Below are 15,754 nucleotides of genomic sequence, written 5' to 3' on the forward strand. Positions count from 1 at the left end.
GCTCCAGCCTTTGCGGCCAACTGGGAAGTGAACCAGTGGATGGAAGACCTCTCTGGCAGAAGCCCGGAGCCAGGAGTTTCTTCCCATTCTCCCACATGGGTGCAGGGTTTGGGCCATTTTCCACTGCTTTCCCAGGCACATTAGCAGCGAGTGAATGGGGCAGCCAGGACTCAAACCAGTGCCCATATGGGATGGCAACATTGCAGACAGTGGCTTAACTTGCTGCACCACAGTGCTGGACCCTGTAGAGAGCCTCACAGGCAGGTTTCTAGCATGACATCGATTTCCCAGCTTCCCCTTGGTCTCTGAGCCAAGGTTAAATTCAGGTGCTGTACTTCAAAGCCTCAGACCTGTCCCCCAGGCAGAGCAGGTGAGGATGAACCATGTGGATGGACAGGGCCCTGAGACAGTCTGCTGCACACTGTCTGGGTCCTCAGCAAAATGCCATGAGTTCCCAGACTTGCTGGTGCACTGGAACACTGCACACTTTGGGCTTGACTTCAATACTAACAGTCTGAATCTTTTCTAAGACAGTCTAATGTTCCCTATATTTCTTGTCTCTGCACAACTACAAAGTTTAATACAAATGAGATAAAATTAAAATTCCAACACAATTCAAGGTATGACTAAGCCTCACTGTCAAAATGGGAGGAGAGGAAGTCCCAAAGATATTCCAGCTCTGCACTACTAGACATCAGTCTCTCTTCAGGTAACTTACGGAAACACTGGAGATCATTCCAGTGACTCCAGTGACTCCCACGGGCACGCTGTGCACAGGTGCCTTCTTACAGAGGTGTCTGCTGCCAGTCCCTGTGCACACAGGGCCTACCAGACAATCTACTCCACGGTGCCCAGCAGAGGCTGGCAACTGGGTGCATGGACAGAACCCCCTATTCAGGAGGTAAGGGTGCACTGTCCTGCTGCTCCAGTGCTTCTGGTGACCATGTGGGCAGGGGGCGGGTCCCCACATCAGAAAGCTGCAGCCACGCAGCTGCCTCTCACTCTCTAGACACTGCATACAACTGCTCACGAACAACACGGAGTCTTAGATAACCAAGCCTGCTTAGTTTTACAACACAGGCTTCAAGTCTTGTTCTGCCAACAACAGATCACAACACAGCACAGAGGTGACAGGCCTACTCTCCAGAGAAAAGGCTGTGAGATCATGGCTGCCTGGCAGCTCCCCAGGCTGGGCCCACAGCAGCCCAGGCTACCTTCCCTGAGTCGCCACTTCAGCAAGAGAGGTGTGCACCCCCTGCCCCCAAAATGTCAGGGCAGGAAGCCCTCAAGGAGACACCACACTTGGACCCAGACAGGCTTAAGCTGCTTACCTGTAAATGAAGTATTTTGGATTCATTATTTCGAAGCATCTCCTTTTGTCTCTCGATTTCAATTTCAAAGCTACATATCTGATTGTGCAGACTTTGTATACTCTTGTTTTTTTCTACACTTTCATTTTGCAGCAAGGAAACCTAAAAAAGAAATGCCTCAATCAATTTAACAAAAAGTGGTTTGAATATTAATCAACAATGATAATGACTAATTAAATATTCACAAAACCCAATGGAGTTCCAGAAGGAAAAAAAATCTGTCTACACAGAAAGTGAAGTTCTGGTAATTTAGGAAAGAATCCTAGGGGTTGGGCACTGTGGCACAGTAAGCCAAGCCTCTGCCTGCGGTGCTAGCATCCGATATGGGTGTCATTTCGAGTCTCGGTTTCTCTACTTTGATCCGGCTCCCCGCTGATGGCCTGGGAAAGCAATGTAAGATGGCCTAAATGCTTAGGCCCCTGCACCTGCGTGGGAGACCCAGAAGCTCCTGGCTTCTGGCTTCAGACAGGCCCAGGTCTGGCCGTTGCGCCATCTGGGGAGTGAACCAGTGGATGGAAGACCTCTCTCTCTGTCTTCCCCCTCTCTGTAACTCTGGCTCTCAGGTATGTAAGGAAATCTTTTTTTTTTAGGAGACAGAGTCCTGTGCATCGCATTTCTCAGAACTTAAGCAAAGTGCAGCAACTGACTGAATTTTAGGACAGGGTACTTTTCTAGAGATTTTGCTGAAAACAAAACATTTGAATCGCTCTCAAATTCTGACCAGGAAACATATAACAAGCACATTCTTACATTTCATCCCATTTATATAAATATTATGTGTGTGTATATCTGAAAAATAGGTTTCACAGAACCACGCGTGCCCTGAGCAGCCACAATGCGCCCTATTTTCTATTCATTCCATCTCACTCAACAGAACAACGCTGCTCTTCGGAGCACACGATGCGAGGTGAAGTAAGCGAGCACGGAAGAGGAATCCTGCAGGTGTCACTTCTGCGTGAGAACAGAGCTGAGCTAAGATGTTGGTGAAAGGTGAAGAAGGTACTGGGGGACAGAAGGAGTAAGTCTTGTGTTTTCAAAATTCATTTTATCTATTTGAAAGGCAGAATGAGAGAGAGAGAGAGAGAGAGAGAGAGAGAGAGAGAAAGGAATGCACAGGCAGAGATATCTTTCATGCACTGGTTCACTCCCTAAATGGTCAAAATGGCCAGGGTTGGGCCAAGCTAAAACCAGGAGCCTAGGATTCTTCCCAGGTCTCTCACACGGGGCAGGAGCCCAAGGAATTGGCCACCTTCTAGTGCTTCCCCAAGCACATCAGCAGGAGCTGGATGGAGAGTGGAGCACTGAGGACTTGAACCTGCGCCAACACAGGATACTGGCAGCGTCACAGACTCCGCCCAGTGCAGCCCAGCCCAGCCCCAGCAGTAACTGTCTAAGATCTACCACAGCAGTGGTGACCACACCTAATAATAATGTGATATATATATTTCAAAATGGCTAAGAAAGACTTTAAAAGTTTGAATCACACGGGGCTGGTGTCATGGCGCAGCGGGTAAAGCTGCTGGCTGCAATGTCAGCATTCCCTGTGGGCCTGGGCCTGGCCGTTGTGAACCAGCCTGGGGAGTGAACCAGCAGATGGAAACTCTCTCTCTCTCTGTAACTCTGCCTTTCAAATAAATAAATAAACCTTCTAAAAAATTTTGTCTCAAAAATTCATGAGGCCATGGGTATGTTAATCACATTGATTTAAAAATTCTGTGTGTATACATCCATTCAAAATGTCTCACTGTACCCAGAAATATATCCAACTATTATTTGGCAGTCAGAAGTATTCCTAGTTATATCCTGCTGTGTTACTGCCTGTGGGCTGCATCCTGCAGTGTGAAAAGCAGCCCCAGCATTACAAAAATTAAAAATCAAGAAGGTGGTCTAGGGCCAGCACCGCGGCTCAATAGGCTAATCCTCCGCCTGCGGCGCCGGCACCCCAGGTTCTAGTCCCAGTTGGGGCGCCAGATTCTGTCCCGGTTGCCCCTCTTCCAGCCCAGCTCTCTGCTGTGGCCAGGGAGTGCAGTGGAGGATGGCCCAAGTGCTTGGGCCCTGCACCCCATGGGAGACCAGGAGAAGCACCTGACTCCTGTCTTCAGATCAGCGTGGTGCGCTGGCCGCAGCACGCTGGCCACGGCCATTGGAGGGTGAACCAACGGCAAAAGGAATACCTTTCTCTCTGTCTCTCTCACTGTCTACTCTGCCTGTCAAAGAAAAAAAAAAAAAGAAGGTGGTCTGGCACTGTGGCACGGCAGATTTGCCTCTTACCTATCGGGGCACTGGTTTGAGTCCCAGCTGCTCTGCCTCCAATACAGTTCCTTGCTAAGGCATCTGGGAAAGGCAGCGAAAGACAGCCCTTGCCATCCAAGTGAAAGACCAGGATGGAGATCCTGGTTCGTGGCTTTGGCCTGGCCCAGATCTGATTGTTGCAAGCCAATTTGGGAGTGAACCAACAAATGGAAGATCTTTTTGTCTCTCCCTCTCTCTGTCACTTTGACTAGGAGACCCAAATGGGATTTCAGGCCCCTTACTTAGGCCTGGTCCAGCCATGGCCATTGCAGGCCTTTGAGGAGTAAAGCAGCAGATGGAAGGTCTGTCTCTCTGACTTTCAAATAAGATGGGAAAAATATTTCAAGTAAGAAGCACCACTGGAAATGAACACAGGAGGAAGCGCCTGGCTCTTGGCTTTGGATTGATACAGTAGTAGTGGCCATTTGGGGGGTGAACCAACGGAAGGAAGACCTTTCTCTTTGTCTCTCTCACTATCTATAACTCTACCTGTCAAATAAAAAAAAAATTCTCATTACCTCTGACATAAAATAGTTTGTTTTTTTTTTTTTTTTTTTACAGGCAGAGTTATAGACAGTGAGAGAGAGAGACAGAGAGAAAGTCTTCCTTCCGTTGGTTCACCCCGCAAATGGCTGCTACAGCTGGTGCACTGTGCTGATCCGAAGCCAGGAGCCAGGTGCTTCTTCCTGGTCTCCCATGCGGGTGCAGGGTCCAAGCACTTGGGCCATCCTCCACTGCACTCCCGGGCCACAGCAGAGAGCTGGACTGGAAGAGGAGCAACCAGGAATAGAACCCGGCGCCCATATGGGATGCTTGGCGCCACAGGTGGAGGATTAACCAAGTGAGCCATGGCACTGGCCTGAGAATTTTTTAATCTAAAATATTAGTCTTTCAGAGCCAGTGCTATGGCACAGCAGGTTGACGACCTGGGCTGCAGTGACGGCATCTCACATGGGTGTCAGTTCGAGTCCTGGCTGCTCCACTTCCAATCCAGCTCCCTGCTGATGTGCCTGGGAAAGCAGCAGAGGATGGCCCAAGTCCTTGGGAGACCTGGAAGAAGCTCCTGGCTCCTGGCTCCTGGCTTCAGATCAGCTCAGCTCTGGCCGTTGTAGCCATTTGGGGAGTGAACCAGCAGATAGAAGAGCTCTCCCTTTCTGTGTCTACCTCTCTCTCTAACTCTTTCAAATAAATAAAATAAGTCTTTAAAAAAAAGTTAGTTTTTCAAGAAAAGTTACATTTTAAACAGCCTGGATTCTACACCGGAAACAAGACATCCACCTTCAGGAATCTTCGGGAAACTCAAACGCCGACTCTAGGGCTGCTCAACTCAGCTCAGCACTTCCTGCTGTAGGCTTTCCACAGATGTGTGCTGAATGCTGCGTTAAGCTCCTATTTTTGTAAATAAGCCACAATGGGAGATCCTGTAACAGCTTCTTCTCTATCAATTCTTATAAGTTTTCATATTCTCCTCATGAAATAAGACCCAGCTGTGCTGCACACCATACAACAAACTCAACTGGGAAGAGGTCTTCCAACAGGAAGGCGCCTGCCATGGGATCCACAGCCCTATGGCAGCGCCCTCCGAGAACAGCCAGGGAGGAGACGAATCTGGGGAGGGGCTCCTGTCTGTGGCTGGTGCACGAAGTCTCCAGGCTCTAGTGATGCTGGAAATGGGTTTTCCTATTTGTCTCTCACAAAAGACAAAGAAGTCTTTGAAGAAGACCCTTGACACTCATTCCCATCAGAGGAGCCAGATGGTAACCACTGTGGGCCATGACGTCCACATGTCACAGAAACAAATGGGGTGGGGTGGGGACAGCTTTCCAGTCACCTTCATTCACAGAAGGAGTTGGGGTTGGGTGTCGGATCTTCCGTGATCGAGATCAATGCTAAGATGACCACAACGTGATATATGTATCTATTTTTTTCAAAAAGCAAAGCATACTTACTTGGCAATTTAAAAAACAAAGAATATACAAAAACAAAGCATCTTGATTCATAAGCTTGAGACCAAGCAAAGATAACTTATCTTTCTGCCAACTCTTCATTAACAACTAATAAAGTTCTTCCTCTTTAAATAATGTGAAGAAATTACAAAGCCCAACAGCAGCTGGGCCCCCATGGCCTACCTTCTTTTCCAGGGAGTTGCTCCACTCCTTGAGCAGGTTGACGTGCTGTACCGCCGAGCTGGCCTCGTGGGCCTTGATCTGCTGGTTCGTCCCCTGCGAGAGCAAATGTGCCAGCCAGTGAGCTAATCATTCCATTTCAAAGGACACTCACACACGGCTCTAAAAGTGGCGCTAAACACAGAGAAGGGGCTTCCTAATGCCTCTCATGGGTAGTTAGCAGGCAGCTCAACCTCAGCAGAGGCCCGCCCAGTGGCCACTTGGACAACTGTGCACAGGGAGGGGTCCTGAGGAGGGACAGAGCACCCAGAGTTTAGAAAACTCCTCGCAATGCTGCCCTCAAGTGCACACTGCCCACTTCTCAAGCTTCTCATCACCAGTGCCTTCTTATCAACGTTTCACACTTGTGATACCAATAAACTAAACTTTTAAGTTCCTGTTGTTCCTTTATATGTTACCTTTTTCATTAAAAATATAAATTGACAATGTTTGGATACCTGTAGCTACAGCTGGATACTGCTACTACAGCCCAGCGACCATGTTTAAGCCGAGTAGGGTGTGCAGAATTCACTACAGCTCCAACCAACTGCACCTAAGAATGTGCCGTTGCTCACCATTCTAAGTGGACTTAGGAAGTCACACACAGAACATGAACAATCTACAGAGTACATAAGATGTAGACCACTTTTAGTCAGGAATAAGCACATGAAATAGTACTTCATGTATTTAAGGAGACAAGTAGAAGGAAAATATAATCTGTTTCAATATTGGAAAATTAAAAAGCCAGAGTAACCATCTTAATGATCTCCAAAACATATACTCTGTACATAGAAAATCCATATATATATGTTGATATAAGTGTGGCTATATATAAACATATATATACACACACACAGAGCATGAGTGACGCTGCGTACGACACGGTGGGGAGGCTCCGTCTCCACAGAGACCAAAGCACAGGAAGGCTACAGTCATTCTTACTCTCAGTCTTTTCACTTCCTCAGAGAGAACTGATGGGCCCATGTCCCTGCACTGACTTCACCCTAAGTCCTGGTGACAGACACTGAACACACAGTGTTCCCTGGCAAGATGTGCTGCCTTCTGACAGCTGGGAGATTAACATTTAAATGAAACTTCAGTCCCAACGCCCTGGCAATCTCCGACTCGTCTAGAAGAAAATCAACGACCACCACCAGACGCAGGTTTCTCATGCCACGTATGTGGCAGCAACCCACATCCTCTCCACACTCCTTCCCAGGAAGTGTGGTTCCTAGGGGCTGGGCTCCCTTTGGATCCATCCCTGGCTGGGGCAGTCAGCAAAGGCAGAAACACAAAACATATTTATGACACAAGCCATGTGTGATTCCTATGGCTGGAAACTGACACACATGCTAATAACACTGGCTGGTTTGTTAATCACTTATGTTCAAATAAGACCTAAGATTTCCATATCAACCCATGTAAAACCCCCACCATATGTCAGTCCTATCTCTCCCACTGCTCGCTTGTTTCAAATGTACTAGCTCTCCTAATGTACTGACTTCCACCTCAGTACAAGATCTACTTGAAGTTTCAAAGCGTCACTGGACTAGCAGGTGAGTACCCAGCCTGCTGCACACGGCTTTCATCACCCATGCAACAGGGTGTTTTGGTTTCACGACAAAGACTAAAAGAGCCCAGAACTTGCATATGAAAATATTAATATAAACTTTCTCTCATGGCAGAATGTCAGTGACTAGGAAGGACAAATGTCGGATACTGACCTGAAAAACGCAGCCATAGCGCTTAAAACTACAGGTGCTGGGGGCATTGACACACTCTGACAAGTGTGCACTCAACTGCAACGGGAAAGAGACATGAGTTGTGGCACAAACGTTTGCATGAAAATGTTCAAACATATTAGGGCACAGAGAGCATCTGGCTGTACTACTAAGAATGGTGTTTATCAGCTCTATGTGTGTTTATATCACTTGCTTTCTAGAGTTACATGCAGTTATCATACAGTATAACCACGTGTATACACAAATACACACCGATATACAGAAATACATTTATTGTAACATTTCTTAAGCTTGTAGTTTCTTTAGAACAAATTGTTCAAAATGTGGCATGCTGTCTGAGGTGCCAGAATTTAGAAAATAAATAAAAAAAAACGTAAACTGAAATGCACATTTAAAGACTATAAACAAAAATTGCATGAAACACAAAAAAAAAAAAAAAGAAAGCATTTAGGATGCAACTGGTCACACACCTACTATACAGTGCACAGAGTGCGCTCTCCCAAGCAGGCTTATTCAACAGCCCAGCACTCATCAACACTTGGGGGAACTGGAGGTGACTTCTGCTCCTGAAGTCCTTCCCCTCCATGGTGCGGCAGAGCCTTTCAAAGACCCCAAGGCCATTCTGACAACATGAATCTGAACACTGTCACCTCTAACTGACAGAAGGGACTTCAGGAGGACAGGGAGCAGAAAACTCCTCTTCCAAGGAAAAACCTCTCTGTGCAGTTGAGATACTGGCGGGGCATCACACAAAAATCAGTTGTGACACCAGCACGAGGAAGGGAACCGCGAGGCGCGATCATGCGTCAGGCTGCGATGCCTAAAGAGTATGGAAAGACAGCAGCTGCCCGCTCGTGAGGGAAGCCCCTGTGGAACACGCTCCTGTGTGCCAGGGACACACGCTCTCACTCTCAGGGGTGTAGACTCTGTGTCGTCCTGGAGACACGCTCCTGTGTGCCACGGACACACTCACTCTCAGGGGTGTAGACTCTGTGTCGTCCTGGAGACACGCTCCTGTGTGCCAGGGACACACGCTCTCACTCTCAGGGGTGTAGACTCTGTGTCGTCCTGGAGACACGCTCCTGTGTGCCACGGACACACTCACTCTCAGGGGTGTAGACTCTGTGTCGTCCTGGAGACACGCTCCTGTGTGCCACGGACACACTCACTCTCAGGGGTGTAGACTCTGTGTCGTCCTGGAGACACGCTCCTGTGTGCCAGGGACACACGCTCTCACTCTCGGGGGTGTAGACTCTGTGTCGTCCTGGAGACACGCTCCTGTGTGCCAGGGACACACGCTCTCACTCTCGGGGTGCAGACACTGTGTCGCCCTGAGGGCGCAGGGCATCCTTCAGGACAGTGACGGTCCTTTCCACTAGCCAGGTATTTACAACGCAGGGGACAGAGGATCCCAGGACAGGTCTCTCGCTTTACTCAGACAGCTGAGGAGGGGGTCCAAGAGACGGGAGTAGCCGAGAGACCTACATGACAGCCAGCATGGCCAACCTCTGTGCAAGGTCTGCGCCAGGGTGGAGTCAAGGTGGTGGGACAGGCCCTGGACGTGGGGTATGTGCCCGGAAGGCACATGATGTGACAGCACGGAGACTGCACACAGCAGTCCATCTAAAATTCCAAGGCAGCTGTGAATATAACCAGCTAAAGCTCCGAGCGTTCACACTGGGGACACGCTGTTTTCAGTGTGCCACTACGCACTCAGTGTCACACCTGTTCCTTCCCTGGTCCGTCACCAGCACTCTCAGAGAACACAGACTGCAGGAGCTTTGAAACAGAGACAAGAACAACCTATACCACAGCCTAGTGGCACCTGAGAAGCAGTACAGAGGCAGCTTTGCATTCAGAGCTCTGAGTAGAAATTCAGGAACGTGCACAATACCCTGGAAATTCCCTCAGTGCTACGACTTTACACACTAGTGGGGGTACTGTCTGGCCGTGGAAATAACTAGCCAGAACCCCCCCACCCTATCCCAGAGATCTGTCACTAAGGTCTGGGGCAACTCTAGGTGAGAGTGGCTCCTGAGGTCCTCCCTGGCCCTTGGCCCAACCGGGCCTTCTCACTCAGCAGAGTCGCTGGAGGCCGTCCCTCACCCCAGCGTGCAGTGTTACAGTCTCAGGCTGCTGGGAAAGGCCGAGGTGAGCAGGCTCCTCAGGGCAGACACCCAGGAGCCCACAGGGCCACAGGCAGCTCCTGCGATGGCAACCAGAGGGGTCCAGGTCAGAGCCACACACAGGACTACGGAGATTCCTGGACTTCTCCCATCTGGATATATCCTGATCAAGTGCAAGTACTACAAAATCTACCTTTCTCAAAGAAAGGGTGTGAGAGACAGCCTCGGCTGGGGGGGTGGGAGGGACAGACCAGGTGCCCAAACCAGTGCCTGTGGTCTCCAGGATCCCGGTGTCTCTAGGTTAATGCACTGACTTCACGGGGCAGTGACTCCTGCATCACAGATGTAAAAACAGCTTTTTTAAGTGTCACCTTTGCTTGCACTATATTCTTGTTTTTCAACTTTGAACACTTCTGCTCTGAATTTACCGCTCTGTAGTTTTTAATCGCTTGCTTCTGACTTGCAAACACATCCCTGTAGTTTCTGTTTTCTACCGCACGTTACCATCGTGGACTGTGAAGACGTGGACTTGAGCTCCGGACAGCAGAGCAGGGCCTAGTCCCGAAGACATCACACTCCCAACGGCCCAGCAGCCGCTTACCTCGCTCCTCAGCAGGGTCTGGACGCTGCACTTGTGAGGGCACGACACCACCACGCAGGGACACTCGGTGTCCTCGTGTTTCTACAGAGAAGAGCAGAGGGCCATCAACGCTGAAACACACCCTGTCCTCCTTCAGTTCCCACCGCAGCCCCCAACACTCACAAAGGAAGCACTCAGCTCTCTGCCAGCGTCCCCTAAGTCAGCACACTCACGCATCACTTGGATCATCGTTATTTCCAGAAGTCTGAGCGTCTCGCGCTGTCTCAGGTAACTCAGGATGCTGGGGTGACTTGGGGGAGCAGAATCTGACAGAGGTGGTACCTTGGCCACTTCCTTTCAGCGCACACAGCTTAGCCTCCTGCCCGTGTCCAGCAGGCTCTCCCTGGCCTCTTAGTTTGGGCTTTGGAAATAGTGCTTCTCAAAGACTTGAAAACAGCACTAGCTACTGAGTGATCCAGAAATCCTACCTAGATTATCTTTAGCACATGGAAAACACGGTAAATCTTGGCTTAGCCCTTTTCTGAATGGCACAGAAGTTAACTCCACAGACATGGATGACAGTGACTGTTAAAACCACTGCTAGGGGCACTTGTCACAGGCAAGTGTTGGACACCTGTCCACAAGCAAAGTACAGCTCGCCATAAAGACACTGAACCCCAAGACCCCTGGAGAACAGCTCAGGCACATGACAATGGGGCCTGGCACAGCCAGAAAGGGAACCATACTCTGATAACCAGGGTACACAGCTACAGGTCCTTGCGCTCATCACTGCACAGTACACTTGGTGGTTTGTGATGGAAACCTGGCAGGTGTTCCTGCCATAGGTTCCCCACAGCGGATCTGCTCATGCCGCTCCTGCTCATGGATGCCTGCATTGTCTCCAGATGTCTGCTGCCTGGACTACACGTAACCACATTTCTGGGTGTGTACTGTTAGTTTCTCTTGCATAATCAGGAGAAGGACTGCGAATTAATTGGGTACGTGAATGGTCAACACCATAAAATACTGTCAGATTATTTCCGAAAGTGGCTGTACCCAGATACACTTCCTTCATGATACATTTTCCAAAAGTGAAATCTTTACAATCCTGATTTTTCACTAATTAACAGATGTGCTTAAATAGACCAACAGTCAAAAATTTCTAGACTAAATGTAAAAAATGAGTTTTGCGCTTGATACTTAAAATCATGCTGACCTACAGATTTCAACAGCAGAGGAAAGCTGGCGTTTGGAAGCAGCTGACACCGTCTGCCTGCAGCTCACATTCGGAGGAGATCCCTGCCAGAGCTGCCGTGGTGCAGGTTTCAGTCCTCATCACCATCCGGCACGTGGGACACACCACAGCAACGCAGGAAGATCAGGACAACCTGGGGCTCTAGGTCTGCCTACCAGACAGGGATGGAGGGGCAGGCGTTGGGTAGTCAGGTGAGGCCCCCACTCAGGAGGCCCACAGCCCATATCTGAGTGCCTGCTCAAGACCAGCTCCCTGCTGGTGCTGCCGGGAAGCAGCTGAAAATGGCCCAAGTGCTTGGATCCTTGCCACCCAGCAGGAGACCCAGATGGAGTTCCTGGCTCCTGGTTTCTGCCTGGCTGTCAGAGTCATTTGGGGAGTGAAGCAGTGGATGGAAGATCTCTTTCCCTGTCTCTATCACTCTGCTGCTTGTTTAAAAAAAGATTTAGTTATTTATTTGAGAGGGAGAGTTACAGAAAGAGAGAAAGAGAAAGAGAAAGAGAAAGAGAAAGAGAAAGAGAGAAAGAGAAAGAGAGAGAGAGAGAGAGAGAGAGAGAGAGAGGTCTTCCATCCACTGCTTCACTTCCCAAATGGCTGCAACAGCCAGATTTGCAGATTTGGGCTGATCTGAAGCCAGGAGCCAGGAGCCAGGAGTTTCTTCCAGGACTCCCACGCGGGTACAGGGGCCCAAGCACTTGGGCCATCTTATATTGCTTTTCCAGGCCATAGCAGAGAGCTAGAATCAGAAGTGGAGCAGCCAGGAATCGAACCAGTGCCCATATGGAATGCTGGCACTGCAGGCGGCAGCTTTACCCTCCATGCCACAGCACCAGCTGCCAAAATAAATAAATCTTTATAAAAATGAATAAAAATAGGGGTGGGCATTTGCCATCAGTAATTAAGATGCCATTTGAGACTCCTGTATCTCACATTAGGATGCTTGGGGTCCAAGGCCTAGATCTGTTTCTAATTCCAGCTTCCTGCTAATGAACACCCGAGGAGGCAGCAGGTAACAGTTCAAGTATCTGGGCCCCTATCACTCAGATGGGAGACCTGAACTGAGTTCTGGGCACTTGGCTTCAGATTGGTACAGCACTAGTTGTTGTGAGCATTTGAGGGGTGAACCAGCAGACAGGAGATCTCTCTCTCTCTATTTTAAATAAAATTTAAAAAATGAATATATTTTCAAAATAATGATAAAATAAAATATACTTACGGCCTGAGAGGATGAAACTTTGAGCTTAAGACTCAAAAGAATAAAAGACTTGTGAATAAAATCATGCCCCAACTTGAAAGGAGGCACTGGGAGTCACAGAACCTCTTGTCATTCAAGGAAGTCAGGGAGGAGTGGGTGTGCACCGGCCACTCCACTGTCAGGGAGGAGTGGGTGTGCACCTGCCGCCCCAGTGTCAGGGAGGAGTGGGTGTGCACCTGCTGCCCCAGTGTCAGGGAGGAGTGGGTGTGCACCGGCCACTCCAGTGTCAGGGAGGAGTGGGTGTGCACCTGCCGCCCCACTGTCAGGGAGGAGTGGGTGTGCACCTGCCGCCCCAGTGTCAGGGAGGAGTGGGTGTGCACCTGCTGCCCCAGTGTCAGGGAGGAGTGGGTGTGCACCGGCCACTCCAGTGTCAGGGAGGAGTGGGTGTGCACCGGCCACTCCAGTGTCAGGGAGGAGTGGGTGTGCACCTGCCGCCCCAGTGTCAGGGAGGAGTGGGTATGCACCTGCCGCCCCAGTGTCAGGGAGGAGTGGGTGTGCACCTGCCGCCCCAGTGTCAGGGAGGAGTGGGTGTGCACCGGCCACTCCAGTGTCAGGGAGGAGTGGGTGTGCACCTGCCGCCCCAGTGTCAGGGAGGAGTGGGTGTGCACCTGCTGCCCCAGTGTCAGGGAGGAGTGGGTGTGCACCGGCCACTCCAGTGTCAGGGAGGAGTGGGTATGCACCTGCCGCCCCAGTGTCAGGGAGGAGTGGGTGTGCACCTGCTGCCCCAGTGTCAGGGAGGAGTGGGTGTGCACCGGCCACTCCAGTGTCAGGGAGGAGTGGGTATGCACCTGCCGCCCCAGTGTCAGGGAGGAGTGGGTGTGCACCTGCTGCCCCAGTGTCAGGGAGGAGTGGGTGTGCACCTGCTGCCCCAGTGTCAGGGAGGAGTGGGTGTGCACCGGCCACTCCAGTGTCAGGGAGGAGTGGGTGTGCACCTGCCGCCCCAGTGTCAGGGAGGAGTGGGTGTGCACCTGCTGCCCCAGTGTCAGGGAGGAGTGGGTGTGCACCGGCCACTCCAGTGTCAGGGAGGAGTGGGTGTGCACCTGCCGCCCCAGTGTCAGGGAGGAGTGGGTGTGCACCTGCTGCCCCAGTGTCAGGGAGGAGTGGGTGTGCACCTGCCGCCCCAGTGTCAGGGAGGAGTGGGTGTGCACCTGCCACCCCAGTGTCAGGGAGGAGTGGGTGTGCACCTGCCGCCCCAGTGTCAGGGAGGAGTGGGTGTGCACCTGCCACTCCACTGTCAGGGAGGAGTGGGTGTGCACCTGCTGCTCTAGTGTCAGGGAGGGCATGGGTGTGTACCTGCTGTGACAGCACTTCAGGGTAGGGGCACAACATTAAGTTAGGGTGAGGAAGAGTTATGCCAGCAGTGACCCTGGACATATGTGCTTATTATAACCACCACAGACTCTAAGATACAGCAACATAAGCCTTAGGGTGTACTCTAGTATCAACATTCTTAACATTTTCTATGAGTAGTATAGTAAAAGTTATAAGAAATTATTTATTGGCCGGCGCCGCGGCTCAATAGGCTAATCCTCCACCTGTGGCGCGGGCACACCAGGTTCTAGTCCCGGTCGGGGCGCCAGATTCTGTCCCGGTTGCTCCTCTTCCTGTCCAGCCCTCTGCTGTGGCCCGGGAGGGCAGTGGAGGATGGCCCAAGTGCTTGGGCCCTGCACACCATGGGAGACCAGGAGAAGCACCTGGCTCCTGGCTTTGGATAAGCGCGGTGCGCCGGCAGCAACGTGCCAGCCGCGGTGGCCATTGTGGGTGAACCAACGGCAAAGGAAGACCTTTCTCTCTGTCTTTCTCTCTCTCACTGTCCACTCTGCCTGTCAAAAAGAGAGAGAGAGAGAGAGAGAGAGAGAAAGAGAGAGAGAGAGAGAGAGAGAGAGAGAGAAGTATTTATTTACAGGGGCTGGCGCTGTGGCGCAGCAGGTTAATGCACTGGCCTGAAGCGCCGGCATCCCATATGGGCGCCGGTTCTAGTCCCGGCTGCTCCACTTCCAATCCAGCTCTCTGCTATGGCCTGGGATAGCAGCGGAAGATGGCCCAAGTCCTTGGGCTCCTGTACCCACGTGGGAGACCCAGAGGAGGCTCCTGGCTCCTGGCTTCGGCTTGGTGCAGTTCCAGCTGTTGCAGCCAATTGGGGAGTGAACCAGTGGATGGAAGACCTCTCTCTCTGTGCCTCTCCTCTCTCTGTGTAACTCTGATTCTCAAGTAAAAAATAAATATTAAAAAAAAAAAAAGTATTTATTTACAGGCCTCTGGTCTTAAACTCGCTATTGATCAAGCGTGCTGGAGAACCTGTTGTCTTTTTTCCCCACCTGTTTTTAGACTCACAACCCAGAGCAAACTGAAAACCACTCCTCACTAAAGTGTCACCAGCTCAGGCGGCAGTAGCCACTTCACCCTAACTACAGTCACACGACTTCCCACACGACGTGAATCCAGCTGTTTGGCTACCTCCTTCACCAGGGGTGGACTGAGGCCTGCGACTGCTGGGTGTGCCGGGTCAGGCACTCGAGAAAGGTCTCAAGAACCCACATACAGTGCTGCTGCTCTAAAACCTGGCTCGACAGCCTCAGCTGGGGCCAGTCTGTTACTTAATGTGGTATTTAGTCGACATCCTTTTCAAATGAAAATTAATTGCTAGATTCTACTCTGTAAATAATTGATTTTTGCAAGAAACAAAGTCTAACTCTGACAGAAATACACTAATATATGTAAAGCCTGGAGAACTGTTCATCAGATATGTGTCTCAGCCACCAGAATTTAATTACTGCAGGAATTACCCAATTATGACAAGTGCTGGGCACAGTTCCTCAGAGTTCCTGGCAACTGGGAGCACCTGCAGTGTCCACTGGAAGAGTTGCAGGATGGAAGGAAAAGACACAGGGCAGAACAAACCGCATTTCATGCACAACACGGTCAGTGCTCAGAACAGTCCACGCCCCCTGGCTGGGCTTCCAAGTCTCCAC

At 50.6% G+C, this 15,754-nt stretch overlaps 1 protein-coding gene across 9 annotated transcripts in view; it reads right to left on the bottom strand.

The window, feature by feature from the left end:
- The window catches only part of TRAF3 (TNF receptor associated factor 3), a 129,035-nt gene that overhangs the window by 10,317 nt on the left and 102,964 nt on the right, over nt 1-15,754 (bottom strand). For all 9 annotated transcript variants that reach the window (XM_062181742.1, XM_062181750.1, XM_062181748.1 and 6 more), the window contains 4 exons: nt 10,297-10,377; nt 7,552-7,626; nt 5,792-5,884; nt 1,332-1,472 (listed from right to left, as the gene is read on the bottom strand). In XM_062181742.1, the coding sequence (XP_062037726.1) occupies nt 1,332-1,472; nt 5,792-5,884; nt 7,552-7,626; nt 10,297-10,377 (390 nt within the window). The remainder of the gene's footprint in view (nt 1-1,331; nt 1,473-5,791; nt 5,885-7,551; nt 7,627-10,296; nt 10,378-15,754) is intronic.

The sequence above is a fragment of the Lepus europaeus genome, chromosome 22 (genome assembly GCF_033115175.1).
Source record: "Lepus europaeus isolate LE1 chromosome 22, mLepTim1.pri, whole genome shotgun sequence".
NCBI classification, from domain to species: Eukaryota; Metazoa; Chordata; class Mammalia; order Lagomorpha; family Leporidae; genus Lepus; species Lepus europaeus.